This window comes from Lethenteron reissneri, chromosome 27 (assembly GCF_015708825.2).
Source record: "Lethenteron reissneri isolate LAM-NWPU_2019-01 chromosome 27, ASM1570882v1, whole genome shotgun sequence".
NCBI classification, from domain to species: Eukaryota; Metazoa; Chordata; class Hyperoartia; order Petromyzontiformes; family Petromyzontidae; genus Lethenteron; species Lethenteron reissneri.
Window position 1 is genome coordinate 13103079 of NC_083805.1, and position 16484 is coordinate 13119562.

The 16484-nt window shown below is 44.6% G+C and overlaps 1 protein-coding gene and 1 long non-coding RNA gene across 2 annotated transcripts in view; one reads left to right on the plus strand and one right to left on the minus strand.

Moving 5' to 3' along the window:
• Window positions 1-16484, plus strand: part of LOC133348566 (calmodulin-regulated spectrin-associated protein 1-like) — a 54549-nt gene that overhangs the window by 17092 nt on the left and 20973 nt on the right. The window contains exons 2-5 of the mRNA XM_061561453.1: window positions 1866-1987; window positions 6319-6431; window positions 8048-8179; window positions 12904-13074. Coding sequence (XP_061417437.1) covers window positions 1873-1987; window positions 6319-6431; window positions 8048-8179; window positions 12904-13074 — 531 coding nt within the window. The 5' untranslated portion in view covers window positions 1866-1872. The remainder of the gene's footprint in view (window positions 1-1865; window positions 1988-6318; window positions 6432-8047; window positions 8180-12903; window positions 13075-16484) is intronic.
• On the minus strand, window positions 11475-15117 carry LOC133348608 (uncharacterized). Its single transcript, XR_009755813.1, has 3 exons — window positions 15016-15117; window positions 12913-13056; window positions 11475-11878 (listed from the first exon to the last, which is right to left on the minus strand). It is a non-coding gene; the product is annotated as an uncharacterized LOC133348608 (long non-coding RNA).

The following is a 16484-nucleotide window of genomic DNA, read 5'->3' on the forward strand; positions in this document are numbered from 1 at the left end:
CACACATAGACTCACGCATACATCGACTTACACATACACATCGATGTACACACACCCGCACAGCGACCTACACACACACACACATAAATCTACAAACACACCTCGACTCGCACACACATCGACTTACACAAACACACATCGACTTACAAACACACATCGACTAACACAAACACATTGACTGACACACACGTATCGACTCACGCACACACACATCAACTTACACACACACATCGACTTATTCACACACACACATGGACGTACACACACACATCACACACACATCGACTTGCACACACACATCGACTTGCACACACACACATCGACTTGCACACACACACATTGACTTGCACACACACACACACATTGACTTGCACACACACACATCGACTTGCACACACACACACATCGACTTGCACACACACACACATCGACTTGCACACACACACATTGACTTGCACACACACACACATCGACTTGCACACACACACATCGACTTGCACACACACACATCGACTTACACACACACACATCGACTTGCACACACACACACATCGACTTGCACACACACACATCGACTTGCACACACACATCGACTTGCACACACACACATCGACTTGCACACACACACATTGACTTGCACACACACACATCGACTTGCACACACACACACATTGACTTGCACACACACACATCGACTTGCACACACACATCGACTTGCACACACACACATCGACTTGCACACACACACATCGACTTGCACACACACATTGACTTGCACACACACACATCGACTTGCACACACACACATCGACTTGCACACACAGACATTGACTTGCACACACACACATCGACTTGCACACACACACACATTGACTTGCACACACACACATCGACTTGCACACACACACATCGACTTGCACACACACATCGACTTATATACACACACACACGGACGTACACACACACGGACGTACACACACACACAAATCGATGCAGACATGCACATCGACTCACACGCACAGACGGACGTAACACATGCACACAAATTGGCGCAGATATGCACATCGACTCACACGCACAGAAGGACTTAGACACAAACATCTTTTTTAAAAAGATTTACTAACTAAATATTGAAATATTAGTTGTCGACACACATTATTTAAATATTTCCGAACTGAATTTTTTAATCTAAGTTTTCTATCTACTTGAGTTTAGCGAAAAAAGAAAGAAAATAGTACTTGCTTAACAGTGCCGTGGTGAGGCCTAGTCCCGTGCAGAGCCCCTGGCCTTGCCTAGATTGCCCAGCCGGCCGGGGTGGCCCGCTCTGCAGTAGTATCTACGGCCTATAGTAGTAGCATCTACCGACTCTATAGTAGTAACTGCACACATTGGGGTGGGTTGGGGGGAGAACAGGACATCACCTTGAAGAATTAACCTCGGTGTTGTGTGTATTTTTATAGCATTTCTAACACGAATGAGAATTCCCCACCCCCCTCCACAGATCGCGCAGTGTGCGTTGCTCCGAGCAAACCCCGGTCAGCTTTGTCGTGCTTTGGCGCTTGCAGAGCGGCGTAAGTAAATAAATAATCATGAATAGCACTAAATTGTTCATTGAACTACTTTAAAGTTGACGGACGGGAAAATGGAATAGTGGTGGCTCACCACGGGGCTTATGGCGTGGTACCTGGCTATTTTTTTTTATAAACGTTAACACCATGGTTTGCGAGCCAAATCCTTCGCAAGTTTCATCCACACACAAACATACGGACAGACAGACAAACGGACGAAAAATGACATTTATAGGTAAGATGAATGATCTTTGTCTTTGGTGTGTGTATGTGTGTGTGTGCATGCTCTTGTGCCAGGAGAGGGATGGAAACAGGCGTCTGGAAGGATCTGGGGGGGGGTTCTGCCGAAAGTTACGATGCCGAACGCGCGAAGGTGAAGGCCACGCTGGCATGGCTCTTCGCAAAGGCCTACGGAGCAGGTGAGTGGTGACTCGTGACCCGGGCTTGGACGGTGATCTATCCGCAAGCCCATTCTTTCGGTTGCTGATTTTTTTTTTAAACTTACATGTGACCCACACGACATTTTTAAGAAGCCTTTGATGTACTGTGCAAAAAGCATTCCTGTGAAACTTTTTTGGTGATTTGCTTCATTTGTGGTGTGTTATTCATAAAATAATCTTAATACCAACTACATCCTCATTATTCCGATGAAATCTGCCAGCCAGCCGAGCCTCAATGCAGAGATGATGATTCCATAAAACTTATTGGAGACAATTCAGTACGACTCTGTCGCCTAACGCTGGGAGGCACTCCGTATATAAAAAAAGAGATTTGGCGCATGTCAGTATTCTGACACTTGTTAAGTTTAATCTTAGAGTTTGGCAAAGCCTAAGTTAAAAACATAACTCATATTCTTGGTCAAACTTATATACTAGGTTATTTTTGGTCGACATTAGTGATTAGGCTGAAACATTCACACATGGAAAGCTGAACTTTATTTAATCACTGATGCCTGGATTTTTAAACCCAATCAGTTTGGCAGTGATTAAAATATTACAATTATTTTTCAAAACATGTACTTTAAACCAAAGGTTGGGGGTGCATCTTGTAAGCTAGTAGGTATATGTGTTTGTCTTTGTGACAAGATCTTCCTTTCTGGAGATTCTTATAATCCAAGGAATATGCTTAATGCTCTGGCTCAGTGTTGCGAAATGGACACTTTGCCCATGAGTCATTCGAATGGTAAATGTTGGGTTGCTTTACACGTGTGGGAGGACACTGAAAGTATGCAAGAAATAAACAAACCAGTCGCACAGGTATCTGCTTTTGCTGCACTATTTCACATACAGTTGTGATTTGTGAAGTTGTGGTCTGGCTCACGTAACAGCAGTGTCTGATTAATTTAAATGCCTGCTCTCTGACGAATGTCACTCGCTCAGATAGGCATCTCCAGTGAAGTGAAAAATGCTAGCGAGAGGGCCAGGCTTTTGCGGAGTGTTAGCCTGAAGAGAGAAGCGCGTGACATTTCACTGCAATGGTAAAAACGCCTCTGGGGTTATTTGCATAATGCAACTTAAGTACATTTTCTTAGCTCCAGTTTATGTAACTGCCAAAAGGTCTGAAGTAGTAAAGGACATTTGATCATATGTCTGCAATCTATGAACTAAACTATTTACTGTTTTTATTTTATTTTACAAGGTAAGGCACATGCTATATAGCTCTTTTTAGAAGCAACCTGACTACAAATGATAGCTCAAAAAAGTTGCTCATCAATTGGAAATTAAAAGCAGCCAATTACTCTAAATGTGGAGGGGAAAACCGGAGGACCCGGAGAAAAAACACACGCAAACAACATGCAAACTCTTCTTGGTTCTTTCGGTGAAGTCACGTAGAAGGGAAATAATAAAATAATAAAAATATTACATAATAAAATACTATTGTATTTTATTGTATTTTATTATGTTTTATTATATTAACATAATAAAATACAATTGTATTTTATTGTATTTTATTATGTGAAATGTGTATTATTTTATTATTTCCATTCTACGTGACTTTACCGAAAGAACCAAGAAGATGAATCCCTGCAGTCACGAAAGCTTTAAATCGAAACATGCAAACTCCAAATATACCAGCTTCAGGGTCGCGATTGAACCCAAGTCCTGCATATCAGGCGAAGTATTTAACATCTGGCCATCTGACGCCTGCAGTGGCGAGATTGTCATCTTAAGATTACATGGTTGCCTCATACTTGAAACTTGAGATTTGCCAATTGACAACGTAATATTTGTTTTTCAATCTATAACAATCCAGCAAACTAGGTGTAAAAACATACTGAAGTTGGGCAAAAGGAGTACACAGGAGTTAATCGTCATGTAATGTTTTATATAGAGCTTGCTGCTAAACCTTTTTAATTGAAAAAATGTTATGCTAAATTAAATGCATTAAGTAAAGGAAACCTTTTCTATTTAGAGTTTTGGTCAGTTGTCTGCCGCTTAGAATTATAGAAATTCCACTCGGCGATTAAATCGTGCGCACGTGGGCTGTAAAATTCCACACGTCCCTATCTCAGAAGCCAAATTGGGTATTTAATGTGACTCTTTAAAGCGGGATCCTCAGTAAATTCAGCTTGCATAAAACTCGGTGCCAATTTTCCAGCTGGGTAATATTTTTTCAATCCTTTTTTTGGTCTGAGTTGCTCATTAAAGACCATGTGCTTCCTCAACATTGGTTAGTGCACATTATTTAATTTCATGTTGTCGTGATTAATAGTTGATGCTCGTGCTGAACTTTACTCTTGTGGTTGAATTCCTCCTGCCTGTTTGAATAACCCTGAGAATTTGAAATGCATGTTAAGTCGGAGCTATACGCCTTACGAAGACATGAAGGTCTGTTATTGAAACTCTAGATAATAGCACAAATGTGTGTTTTATCTTAGAGAAAAATCTTCTTACAATAATTTCAAAAGTGTAGTAATATATTTGAAAATAATGTTGAAAGTCTAAATTTGGGAGTATATATAATTGACACTAAATAAATTGTTAATAAATTATTCTTTGCAAATTTTCATCCTGGCATGTTTAATTAATAATTTATCTATTGCAGCAAATGCAATAAAGCAAGTTAATGATTTAACACCCATAGTTGCCAACAACTTCATTGTGTAGTCGTGATTTATTATTTTTTAAGGAAATTTCCACAGTAATTGTTTTTACTTTAGACTTTACTTGTTTCCCAGAGGCATGTTGGTATCCTCGTAATTTCTGTTCGAGTCTCGCTGACACATCGACTACTGCATTAGACATTTCCCATGTTTCACTTGACTGGATCCGTTCTGGCAGACTCAACTGAACGTGCGCCTAGTACAAGTCACTGAGCGTGACGAAATATTTCTTTGCCTTGGTGCCTGCGGTAATGCAGTGTGGTGTGAATTTTTAAAGGGGGAAGAAAAGAAATATGTATTTGCTGATGGAGGCACAGAATGTGCAGGATGATGAGCAGAAAGCGAGCCATGGCTGAATTAAATTTTGCCCAGCTGCCATGTACGTTTCTCTAAATACCCCAAAGCGAATTAATTTTAAGCCGTCACATGTCACCAGGCTTTACTGCTGTGCTGCTTTTAACAAATGCCCTTGGTTGGTGGGGTTGTGCCATCTTAGTGTTACTGTCTTATGTTAATACCGTCTGTGTAATGTTGTAACACCGTAAAGCTTTTGATCATTGCATTCAGGGTTATTTGAATTATCTCGTCGTGTGAAAAGTGACTTCAACAAAGAATTTCGCTTTGATGCCCCAACCTGAGGCATACTTGCCTCTTGTTTGAAAATGTTATTTATTTAAATTATTTAACACCTAATGATATCACATTTGCACCTTCAGTGTCATGTTATCAGCTGAAGTTACATCCTTGCAGAACCGCTGTAGTCAGTACGGCATCACATCGGTGAACGACCCTTGAAATATTACGCCACAAATCCGCTCTTGAGTCGGCTTATTCGGCCTTTCTCAACAGACACTGCACATGCATAGCATGTGAAGAGTTACAATTTCATATCAGGCCATCAAATGTGTTTGCTGTGAGCTACATTATATACAATTGCATGTCTAACACATTTCATGGAATGAAGCTTTTCGTGAAGCCATTGGTGACTGAATGCTATGCAGTAAAATTCTATTTGGGTTTACAAATCAATTAAATACATCTACTTCTCAGCCTAGAACCAATGGGCTGCAACCATGAACTTGCTATTTCAGAGGATTTGGTTAAAGTACAGGATTGCAAGCAAGGCACACGTGGTAATAATGTGTTCCTGTAAAATATGTTAATATATTCCATTTTATTTTACAGCCCTTTGTCAATCCGTGCCAGATGACGGTCTCTGTCCGCCATAGAGGTTCTTTGACCATACTTCTAGTGACGTGGGGTTAGCGCAGTGTGCTGTGAATCTGGCCACCCCCCCCCTGAACGACAAGACATGGCAAAGGCCTTCTCCCAACAGTAGACTCAGAGGCCTGTAGATGTGTTATTCACAAAAAAAAATTATTTTTATTTTGACAGCTTACTGTGCCGGTCCCAAAACATATTTATGCTCATGGCAACGTGTGTTACACACATTGCGTTGTTTGCACACACAAAAGGCGTGAATCATTTCCATCGCAAACATTGTAACATTACCACAGTGCTATCGTTTCACCGGTTTACCATCTACAACAGGTGTGTACACCAGATGCGTCGTGGCATCGTCATCACCTGTCCATGGGCGTTGTATTGCATTTACCAAGGTTCTGCAACCATGTCTACACCCCCCAGATCTCATCTCGGCGGACCTGAAAGACCCCTACGGGGACGATGGGAGGCTGAAGACCTCCGTTGAACGTCTTTTGACCTCGGGGGACGTGTACAGCCGAGTGTGTTCACGTGTGGTGAGTGGCGAGTGCATGCTCCAATTGCTGAGCTTAGCAGGGGGTGTTAACTGTCATGTAGAGACTGGGTGTGCGTGCGTGCGTGCATGTGCGTGCGTGTGTATGTATGTGTCTTGAGTGCACACGTTAGTGTTCTTCGTGTTGATTGCTTTCTGGCCTCGGGGGACAAGTACAGTCGTGTGAGCATTTCGCTTGAACGTGTTCGCCTGTTTAAAAAAAAAAAAGTATCACCCATTGATAGCAGTGCCGTTTAAGTCATTATTTTCAATTTAGTGACATTTCATTTTTTTTCTTCATATAAATAGGTCAAGGTTTGTCCTTGCGTCAGACCTTGTCGTTTTGTAGATGTCCTAGTTTTCAAGAGCGAGCCAGACTGTGTGACTGCATTCGAGCTGTGACGGTGGCTGGAATGCATGGCAACGGGTTAAAGAATTATAGATCTCCCTGCTGTCGGCGATGGTGGTGTACTTGATCAGTCAGCAGTCAGAACCTGCAGCAGACAATGGGTCTACGGGCTGTATTATTACATTGTTGTTCTCATTTCCATATGTTTAATTGGATAGGCCTCAGGCCAAATTTGCGTGTTGATGAGGCAGCTGAAAACAGGTCACCAGGGTGCTTTGTCTCACTGTTTCCAATGGAGACATTGGCAGATTTTTGCCAAGTTCTGCCAACAAAGGCACATTGGCCTCCATGTGAATCGGAGTCCCCAGCAATCAAAATGATTTCAAACATTTGCCTTAATCATCGAGCCACATGTGGTCCACAGTAAAGGGCAGTGTGCCAAAATGCACTGTTATACTGCACTGCTATGCTTCTCTGTCTATTCTCCTCACCTTCACCAACCCACATTAACGGGTGTTTTGAATTATGGTCACGTAAAACATGCACAGCGTGGGGAGGCACTCATCCAGCAGTGGATTGACAAAAGGGCTTTTTGTGTACATGTATATCGCCACATAATGGAATGGCATCTTCTGGGTTACTTCCTTATTCAGACCTGAGGGAACATGTGAATTATAACGGCATCATTAACCATAGAGATTTTATTGTGCAGGTTTTTATAAAAAAATACCTTTGATCAACAAAAAAACCCCGATTTTGTTGCTTTGTAATGTAATTCCCCCTCCTCCTGTGGGAACATTCATGTTCCTGCAGTAAAAGCAGGCTTTTAAAACATTCACTTAATGAAAGTGTGACCTCTAATGCTTAATCTCTTAATCCTAACCCATATGAGGGCATGTTGATGGACCTGCTTGCATGTGCATTGGACTGTGTGTGTATTTGTGCGAATACCATAAGTGTCGTGATTAGTTGCGTTGTGATACTAAACCGGCATCCTGAGTTCGATTGTCCACCACGGATAATGTCAGTGGTGAATTTATGAACTGGTTTTGAGCATCCCCTTGGTTGACTCAGCCTCAAATTAGTACTTGGTGTGGTGTGTAAACATTGGCACAGGGGAAACAAAGGTGCCGAGGCATGATCTTGGCTACACGATATCCCGATGCGCCATTCCACCCTTCCGAAATGCTCACTAACAGGACTTAACAGTCCGTATGGCTACATGGGAGGTCATTGACTTGTGTGTTGTCTGTGTTTGTGTGTGAACACAGATGTTAGGGTACAATACATCCCCAGGCCACTGGCCTGTCATTCAGGCCTTGTCCAGGCGAGGCTTGTACGTGACCGAGGAGGGCGACTACCCGGTGACAGCGTCTGATCTCCTCCAGATGCCACTGCGCATGGTGAGTCAATTACGCGTCCATCATCATCACCATCACCACCACCTCATATTTATACCGCGCCTCCATACAATACACCTCAGTTCCCTGCAGCAGTCTAGCCAAGGAGGACCTCTGGTGGCAGTTGTCCCTGTGCAGCACAGGGTGAACACAGCACCGGCTTGCAAGTGGGTATTAGGTTGCCACTATGTATGTGTATATATGTGTGTATGTTGAACTTTTTTCGCACCATACGTAGCCAACCGTACTAATCGGAGGTGCGAACATCACCTCCACTCGGAGTGATATTGCTATGTGGTATTCAAAATTCGGCAATTTGGACCGTGATGCCGGCACACGTGTCCTACTCGAATTATGTCACGGGATCTTTAACATCCACAATAAAGCAAATGCCACCTGTCATGGATAATACATACACAGTACTATCCAGTGCGATTTGCTGGGCTTGAACCGTGCACCTCTACAACAAGCGGCAAACACACCACCGTTCAACTTTGTTACTGCCACAGTGCCATCTCCACCACTCACTGGTACAATCACCGGCCACAGCGCGATGGGTTGTGAAATGTGAAGGGTGTCACGTGTGCCCTTTGGCATGATACAGACTCTTACCGGCAGAACCAGATCTCGACACACACACAAGAGTGAACACACACCCACACACCCACTCCCATGCGCGCCTTCTAATACGCATGCGCATAAAACAAAACAAAACTCCGCAGCCGTTTAGTTAAAGTGCTATTAGCGAGCATCCATTAAGGCAGGCTGAGCACGTAATGCACTAGTGGTGTGGCCAACGCGCTGTAGGCCCAGCTTTGCCTCATTTAGGTGTATTACATGTAGGGGAGACTCAGTGCAGATGGAAAGTATGTGCTGTTGATGTTGCGCAATGCCAGCAATCTAACTTGTGTCACCCAGATTGTGGAGTCTTGCACCAACCCATATGTGTGTATGCACGCACTTACAAGTTGTTATGGATGTCTGTGAACAAATCACCCTGAATAGCCAGGGTTGAGCCTGGGTAGTCCTTGGTTGGGGGCGATCACCATTCGTAAAGCAGGCGTTGTAGGCCTCTGCAGGCTATGTTGCAGGCAGCAGAGGGCAGTGCAGAAAAAAAACTATGTTGTGCTGTACTTCTCTGCTCCCATTTCTATGCCCCTCACCTTCACTGACTACCATGGTGAAGTATAGTGTAATAACCGCCAGGAAGTACGGGGCGTGGCAAGGCCCTCATCCAGCATTGTATTGATGAAAGGGCTGAACTTGTACATGGATATGTATAAGCATACAGCTTCAAATACAGGCTTGGGGACCAAATGCACCGAAACAAATTCATGCACATTAACATTGTCTTGCATATATATGCACACATCCTCTGACTACATGCACATTTCCCCCGGTTTTGTGTATTAATGACACAAGGTTTCCCCTTGCAAAATGTAAGCTGATGCGGAAAAGTATATTATTGTAAATGGAGTTTTGTGCAACATCACAGCAGAAGCCTCCTAATGATTCAACATCACACAGTAAGGCAGCAGTCACGCCCAGAACAATACACATGAAACACTTTTAATCGCATTAGAGTTTCAAAGTTCGAGATGCTGGATAATTAAAGTATGATCATACTATTGAGTACTTAAAATAATGCTTTGATTGTAAATACTAGCATGTCTTTGGGAACATTACGATTATATTGTGTCTAAAGAAAACGTATCTAAATGTCATCATTCATTATATCTTTCCCACAACAATGTTCGCATGCACGCCTTTCACAGGCATTTAGTTAAATTTGTGCAATCACCTTGCCTGTTACCGCAATACAGATTCCACATGTAGTAGTAGGTTTTTACCCTTTAAACTGGTACAAAACTTACACCTTTATACAAGGCATCATGTTTGCAATAACCGCAACACAAGCAGTCAAAATGCAAACAAAAAGAAACAACTCTGATAATGCTAATGATATGCACTGTCCTTGAAGTTGATTGGTCCACACCCGTGACAGCTTTCCTTAGAGCCTAGTCTCCATTGGTGTTGGACCAGATGACGCCAAAAGGCGTACAACTCAAACCACATGTAGTGTTGGACTACCACTAATACGTGATGCTTAGTGAGCAGCTATTAAGACCAATGGACAAATCCTTTGGCACGTGCCGTGACGGGTACTGCAAAATCCCACCATGTCCATCCAGTGCTCGCTGAGCTGCATTGGTTTCTGGTTGCGGAACGTAATACATTATGAAGTTGCACTCATTACACGCAAAGTGCTTGCCATAAATGAACCACAATACCTTTTTGATCTCGTCAAGGATCATAAACCATCAGGCAAACACCGGTTATCCTCGCAGCGGCTTTTGGCTACCAATCGAACGAAGACGGTCAATGCATCACGCGCACAGTCAGATGCACTTTTGTGGTCGTCTGGAACGCTCTTCCTCCGATATTATAAAGCCACTGGAGCTATGCACTTTTAAATCATCCATATTGAAAACTCATTTCTTGAGAACCGATTTTTGTGTTTAGTTTGTTGTCCTTCCCTCTGCACCTCCAATTAGCAAGGTTGGCTACGTACGATGCCAAAGAAGTTCAACATATATACATATATGCAATGTGACACACGAAAGAGTGACGTGACCAGTACCACACTTCCCAGCTATTGTTATCTTTGCAGTGCTAATGTGGAGAATACCAAACATATATATATCCATGTACAGCCTGTTTGCCAATCCCTTGCAGGATGAAGTCCTCCTCGCGCCGCGTGGGTCACGTGGTGTAATTGACAACACTTTAATTTGCTAAGTGGTTAGCGCACTGTGCAATGAACCTTAGCGATAAGTGATATATTAACTTTTCCGAGGCACAATTGTCCAACCTGCACTGCACGCACAGGAAGCATGGCGGAGAAAACTACGACGATCATCATTGTGTGACAGGTTATGATTTTAGGCTGATTTAACCTCAAGAGGGGGCACTTCTGGAACCACGGAGCTATTGCCAGTGGTTTTGTTTGTGGACAGGAAACTAACTCCGTTTTATTAAATGGGAGCACGGGGCTTAAACCTCTGTCCCCACTTTCAGTACTTCAGACATGCGTGCTTACACACACGCACACACACGGCACTTAAGCTGATTACAGTCGGTTTGATCCGTACTCGCAGGAGGACATGCACCACACCCAGGACAGTCATCTGCACATTGCGTCACCGTGCAGTCCACCCCTTTCCACGCACGCATGATTCCACACTCGCACACACCAGCAGCGGAAAGAAATCCGATGGAGCTTTTAATGTAATGAAGAATTCAGCCTCGCTTCCCCTGCAGAACATGATGCGTTCCACAGTTAATTGTTAGCGCGGAACACGGCCTCATTAGTGCTGCTACTGAACGCGGGTTGATTTATAGCACGGCGTACAGGGGAAGTTGCGGGGGGAGGCATTGATTTTAGAGTTTTCCATTTGACGTGGGGACGTTAATATTGGAACCATTCTTTTGGGTGATCCCAAAGAGTGTTTTGTACGTGCTTCACCACAAATACATCTTTGTTGATCAACATTCTGTTTTGCATATCCATTAAACCGGTGTTTAACGATTCCTCCTCATGTTCTTTCACGATGATAGTTATCTCTGCCAGCCCCCGGGCCTCTTTGAGGAGGACTCTGCGTCACCTTTAATGTCCGCTGAGATGTCCAGTGAGCATGAGCGCTGGAGAGACATCAAGCCAACATAGCTGTCAAAACCACACCCATTGTGTCCCGTGTCACGCAACACAGCCTTAGGCTTACTCCAGAAGCGCAGACCATACGTTCGACTGAGCTAAATGGGGAGTCTTTGTGTTACAAATTGTCTGCTTGCGAGCGCCTGCGAGTGGGTGAGTTCTAGTTGTTTCTGGATGATGAATCGTCTAATTGGCACAGCTCAAAAAACGGCACGCTTGCACACGCGGGTTAATCGTCGCTCACAGGTAGATGGATGACTGAGCTTTGGTGTCTCTTACACTGTGCTGTGTGAGGTGTTTTCTGAAGAATAGGCACTCAACAATTGTGGCACTTGAATTGCAGTTTATAGTGTGTGCACTGTCACGTGGCGGGACTTTCCACATCGATGATGATGATGATGGTGACGATGGCTGTGACTTTGCGAATGGTGATTTCTCACTGATAATGTTGATGTCTAAAGGGTTTTTTGATTGTACCTTGTGTTGTTTTTTAGCTTGATGCTCAGTTCCTGTAAAAGCACCCAGCGTGTGGTGTGAAGTGTTTGAAATGATGCTAAACACAAATAATGCATGGTACAACCCGAAAACACATTGCAGGGCTCGACAGCACAACCACAAAAACCGACGTAGATGATGTTCGGAACTAATTATATTAACTTACGGTAATGATGGATTATGTCCATAAAGGTGATAATAGTGACAAGAATTTATTACAGATTGATCATGTTTTGTGGCAATATTACTATCATTATCTTAGAGCTCTTGTTTCCATGTTATAACTCATAACTGTCTAATTTTATGGGAAATTGCAAACTTTACACATAATGGTGATGAAGATGATGTTGATTCCTTGACCGAGGATGAAATCACGATTAAGCGTCTGTCCCCGATTCGTGATTAACAACTGCCTCCAGTTACCCATCGCCGGCACGCGTCTGCCACGTTGTTGTGTGGCTGTGTGCACTGCCATCCAACGTCTGAACTCGGTTCTATTCCCTTCTGCTGCCACCAGAGTTCCCACCTCGCGCTGGCCGACTCCATCATGCAGGCTTACTGCACCCAGCAGCTGGGTGGTGACAAAGTCGCCGCGAGCCTGCAGCGCGTCGGAGTCACGGCGGGGTCGCGCTCGCCCGCAGCAGCCTACGGCAACGCGGAGATGTCCATCCTGCAGTGGGTCAATGAGGTGAGGCACAAACGCACACGAAGACAAAGATGCCCCACACAGCCTCGGCAGACTTGTGCGGCAATTGCTGTGGGCGAGCACCGAATGAAGGCCGGTGTGGCACAGGCGGAAAGTGGGTGGGCTGCAGTGCACCCGGTCGTCTTTGTCTCCCTAGTGGTGATGTTTATTCAGAATTGAAGTTTTTTCGTGACTGCAGAAATGATGCTCATTGGTTTTTCTCGGTGAAGTCACGTATGTAGAAATAAAATAAAATGCAAATAAGGTTAAATTAAATTAAAATAAATCACGATGTTTCCAACGCAACACAAGCGCTCATCATCAGGTGGAAATGGGGTAAAACGCATAGCGAGGGAACACACAGGGGGACACCGCGTGCATAGCACACAGAGAACGGCGAACTGCATGGAGGCAAATGCAGCAAGAAGATGGGAGACGAGAACTCAACAAACCTTAGAAACATAACGCGATGCAAACCAGTCGGCCAACAATACAGTTAGACACTCACCTGGTTGACCACGTATTTCAAAAGACTGCTAAATTTTGTTATTTTGTATGATGTTTATACACCCTGCGAGCTATTCATTTGAGGCGAGGGGAGACCCAGGGCCAGTACAAATAGACGTCACTGGTGCTGGCCGTGAGCAGGAATACAATTCTGGTCACCGGGGTTTGCAGCACAACGCGCTAACCACTACACTACCGCTCGCCGCACACATGCAAGTACACGCGTTCACTCGCAGGCACAAAGGACGCTTTTGTACATATGCACCAGAGGTCGCAACCGGGTACCCAATACCTGTACCCTACCCGGTACCCGGCTACCTGTACCCGGCCGGGTACGGGTACCCGTTTGCGACCCTGGTGCGGCCGGGTACGGGTAGACCGTGAGTCCCTGGTGAGTAACTGTTTGTCACTCATTTCCCAACGTCTTGTCTCTTCTCACAATTCAAGTTCCTAGAATCAACCCACCCGCGCCTGCAACATGGCTTCATTCCAGAGGTCGCAATCAGGTACCCGAAACCCGTACCCTACCCGTACCCGGCCGGGTACGGGTAGGGTACGGGTACGGCCGGGTACGGGAACGGGTACCCGTTTGCGACCCTGGTGCGGCCGGGTACGGGTAAGGAATCAAAACCCGTTTGCGACCTCTGATATGCACGCATTTATACGTGCATACATGGGAATGCATTCAGATGCACACACTAGCACACATGTACATGCGCATACACACAGATGTATGCAAACGTATATACAATCACATGCCTGCAGGAATACATAAAAATGTGCACATACACGCTCGCACACACACACGAGTGCATGCAAATATACACTCCCACACTCATTCACATGCGTGTGCACACGCTCAGATCCATGCGCATGGACGCTCACCCATATTCATATGCACGCAAAACTAACAGCGCACGCAGATTCGCCACATTCACTAAAACATTCACATATCCATAGACATACACATACATTCGCATACATACACAAAGACATGAATACATTCATAACATACATACATACACAAAGACAGAGTTCCCCTGTATAGCCTTAACAGACTGTGGGGGCAAGTGCTGTTAGCGAGCACCTATGAAGGTTGGAACGGTACACAAGGGGGTGAGTGGCCAGCACCACGCCCGACCGCCTTTGTCTCCCCAGTGGCAATGTTTACACACCGCACCAGGTACTCATTTCAGGCTGAGTCGACCTAGGGGAGGCCCAGGACTGGCTCAAATAATCGTCACTGGTGTTGGCCGTGAGCAGGAATCGAATCCGGCTCGCCAGGTTCATAGCGCAGCGCGCTAACCGCTACACTACCGCTCCCCACATACGTACACGCATACAGATTCACGTACACATGCACTCGCACACTAAATTCACACCTACGCAATCATACAATGGTGCACTGCGTGGGACAAAGAGCACTTGTCTGCTTACCCCCGGCAGTTACTGCAGAAGGATATGTATCAGAAGGATCTGTGTCAGCTGGATCGGTTTGCTTAGCCATGAATGCTCCTGCATCAAAGACAATACATTTTAAAATAATAAGTAAACAAGGGATTCAGAAATTAACTCCAAGGCATCGTCTATTTGACGGGCAGCTCGTAGTAGTAGTAACCATGCAACAGCCTCAATTCACCACTTTTGCCAGGCTAGGTGCAGTTTATGATAATTTGCACCTTTGAGTTAATATCCCACCTTCATTGCCAAATCTAATACCAAAATACGACGGACACGCACGCACAACTGAACGAAAGTCGCATGCTTGCACGACAGATTTAATATTCTCCGTGGACCCTAAGCTGCTCGCAACTTTGAGGGATAGGCAGTGCTATGGAGGTTTATTTTTTTATTTGACCTCAAAATTGTGTAATGGAATGTACTCGAGGGAAGTGAGGAGGCAATTCTTTGTCACGGGAGGAGAGGTCATTGCTGTTGGCTGCCTTGCAAGTGCTGCACAATTTCAATTGGCACTTTCAATAAAAAAGGGTATCATCCTAGGCACTCGGTGATATCTGTTGGAGCACATAGACAAGAGTGATACGGAGATGAATGTACTCGAAATTATATCGTGAGTTGTTCCGACTAGGCGTGTGAAGCAAATGGCTGCGCGGGATGGAAGTAATTTTTATCATGCTATTAATCCCTTATCATTCGGAGCTCTTTTATGGTTTTATTAATGAAACGCTTGCAGAGAAACGAGAGATGAATGGGAAATGCTTACCAATTTCGAGTGGGGCATTTTGCAGAGACGCGGGGGTTATAGGTGCATTGCCTGGCCGGTAGAATGATACATTTATGCAGCCGTGTATTCACACTCTTGTGCGTGTGGTGGTGTGTGATAAAAACATTTTCGGTCGTTGATTCATTAAAAAATGTGAGTTGCACGCAGAAAAAGAACAGCAATATACCTCAAATTTTTTTTTTGTAAACAATCGATGCATATATTTATAACATATACGTGATTAATTCCATCAGGATAAATGTGTGTGGATGATTGGTGCGAGCGGTATCACAGTGGTTCACCCACTGCGCTACAAACCTCTCAACCTGAGTTCGAACCCCCACGACAACCCCGAACCCCCATTTGCCTCTCCCTTATATTCACCCAGCGAGGCCAAGCCCCGCCCTTGGCCACACCCCTCTTCTGGAAGTCTCTCGCGTGTTCCAGGAGCTTCCAGTTCGATCCCCTCTTTGACCCTTGGCCCAGTTACGCCCCCCCTTGTGGTCGCTTGCATGTGTCGTTCTATACCGCACCCATACTCGTGGTTAGCCCCCATTGCCACCAGATGGCGTACTGTCATTACACATGCATGCATGCTGGTGTATTTGTCTTTTTGTATGTATGGGGAGCGGTGGTGCAATGGTTAGTGCGCTGCACTACACAATTGACATTTACCATAATC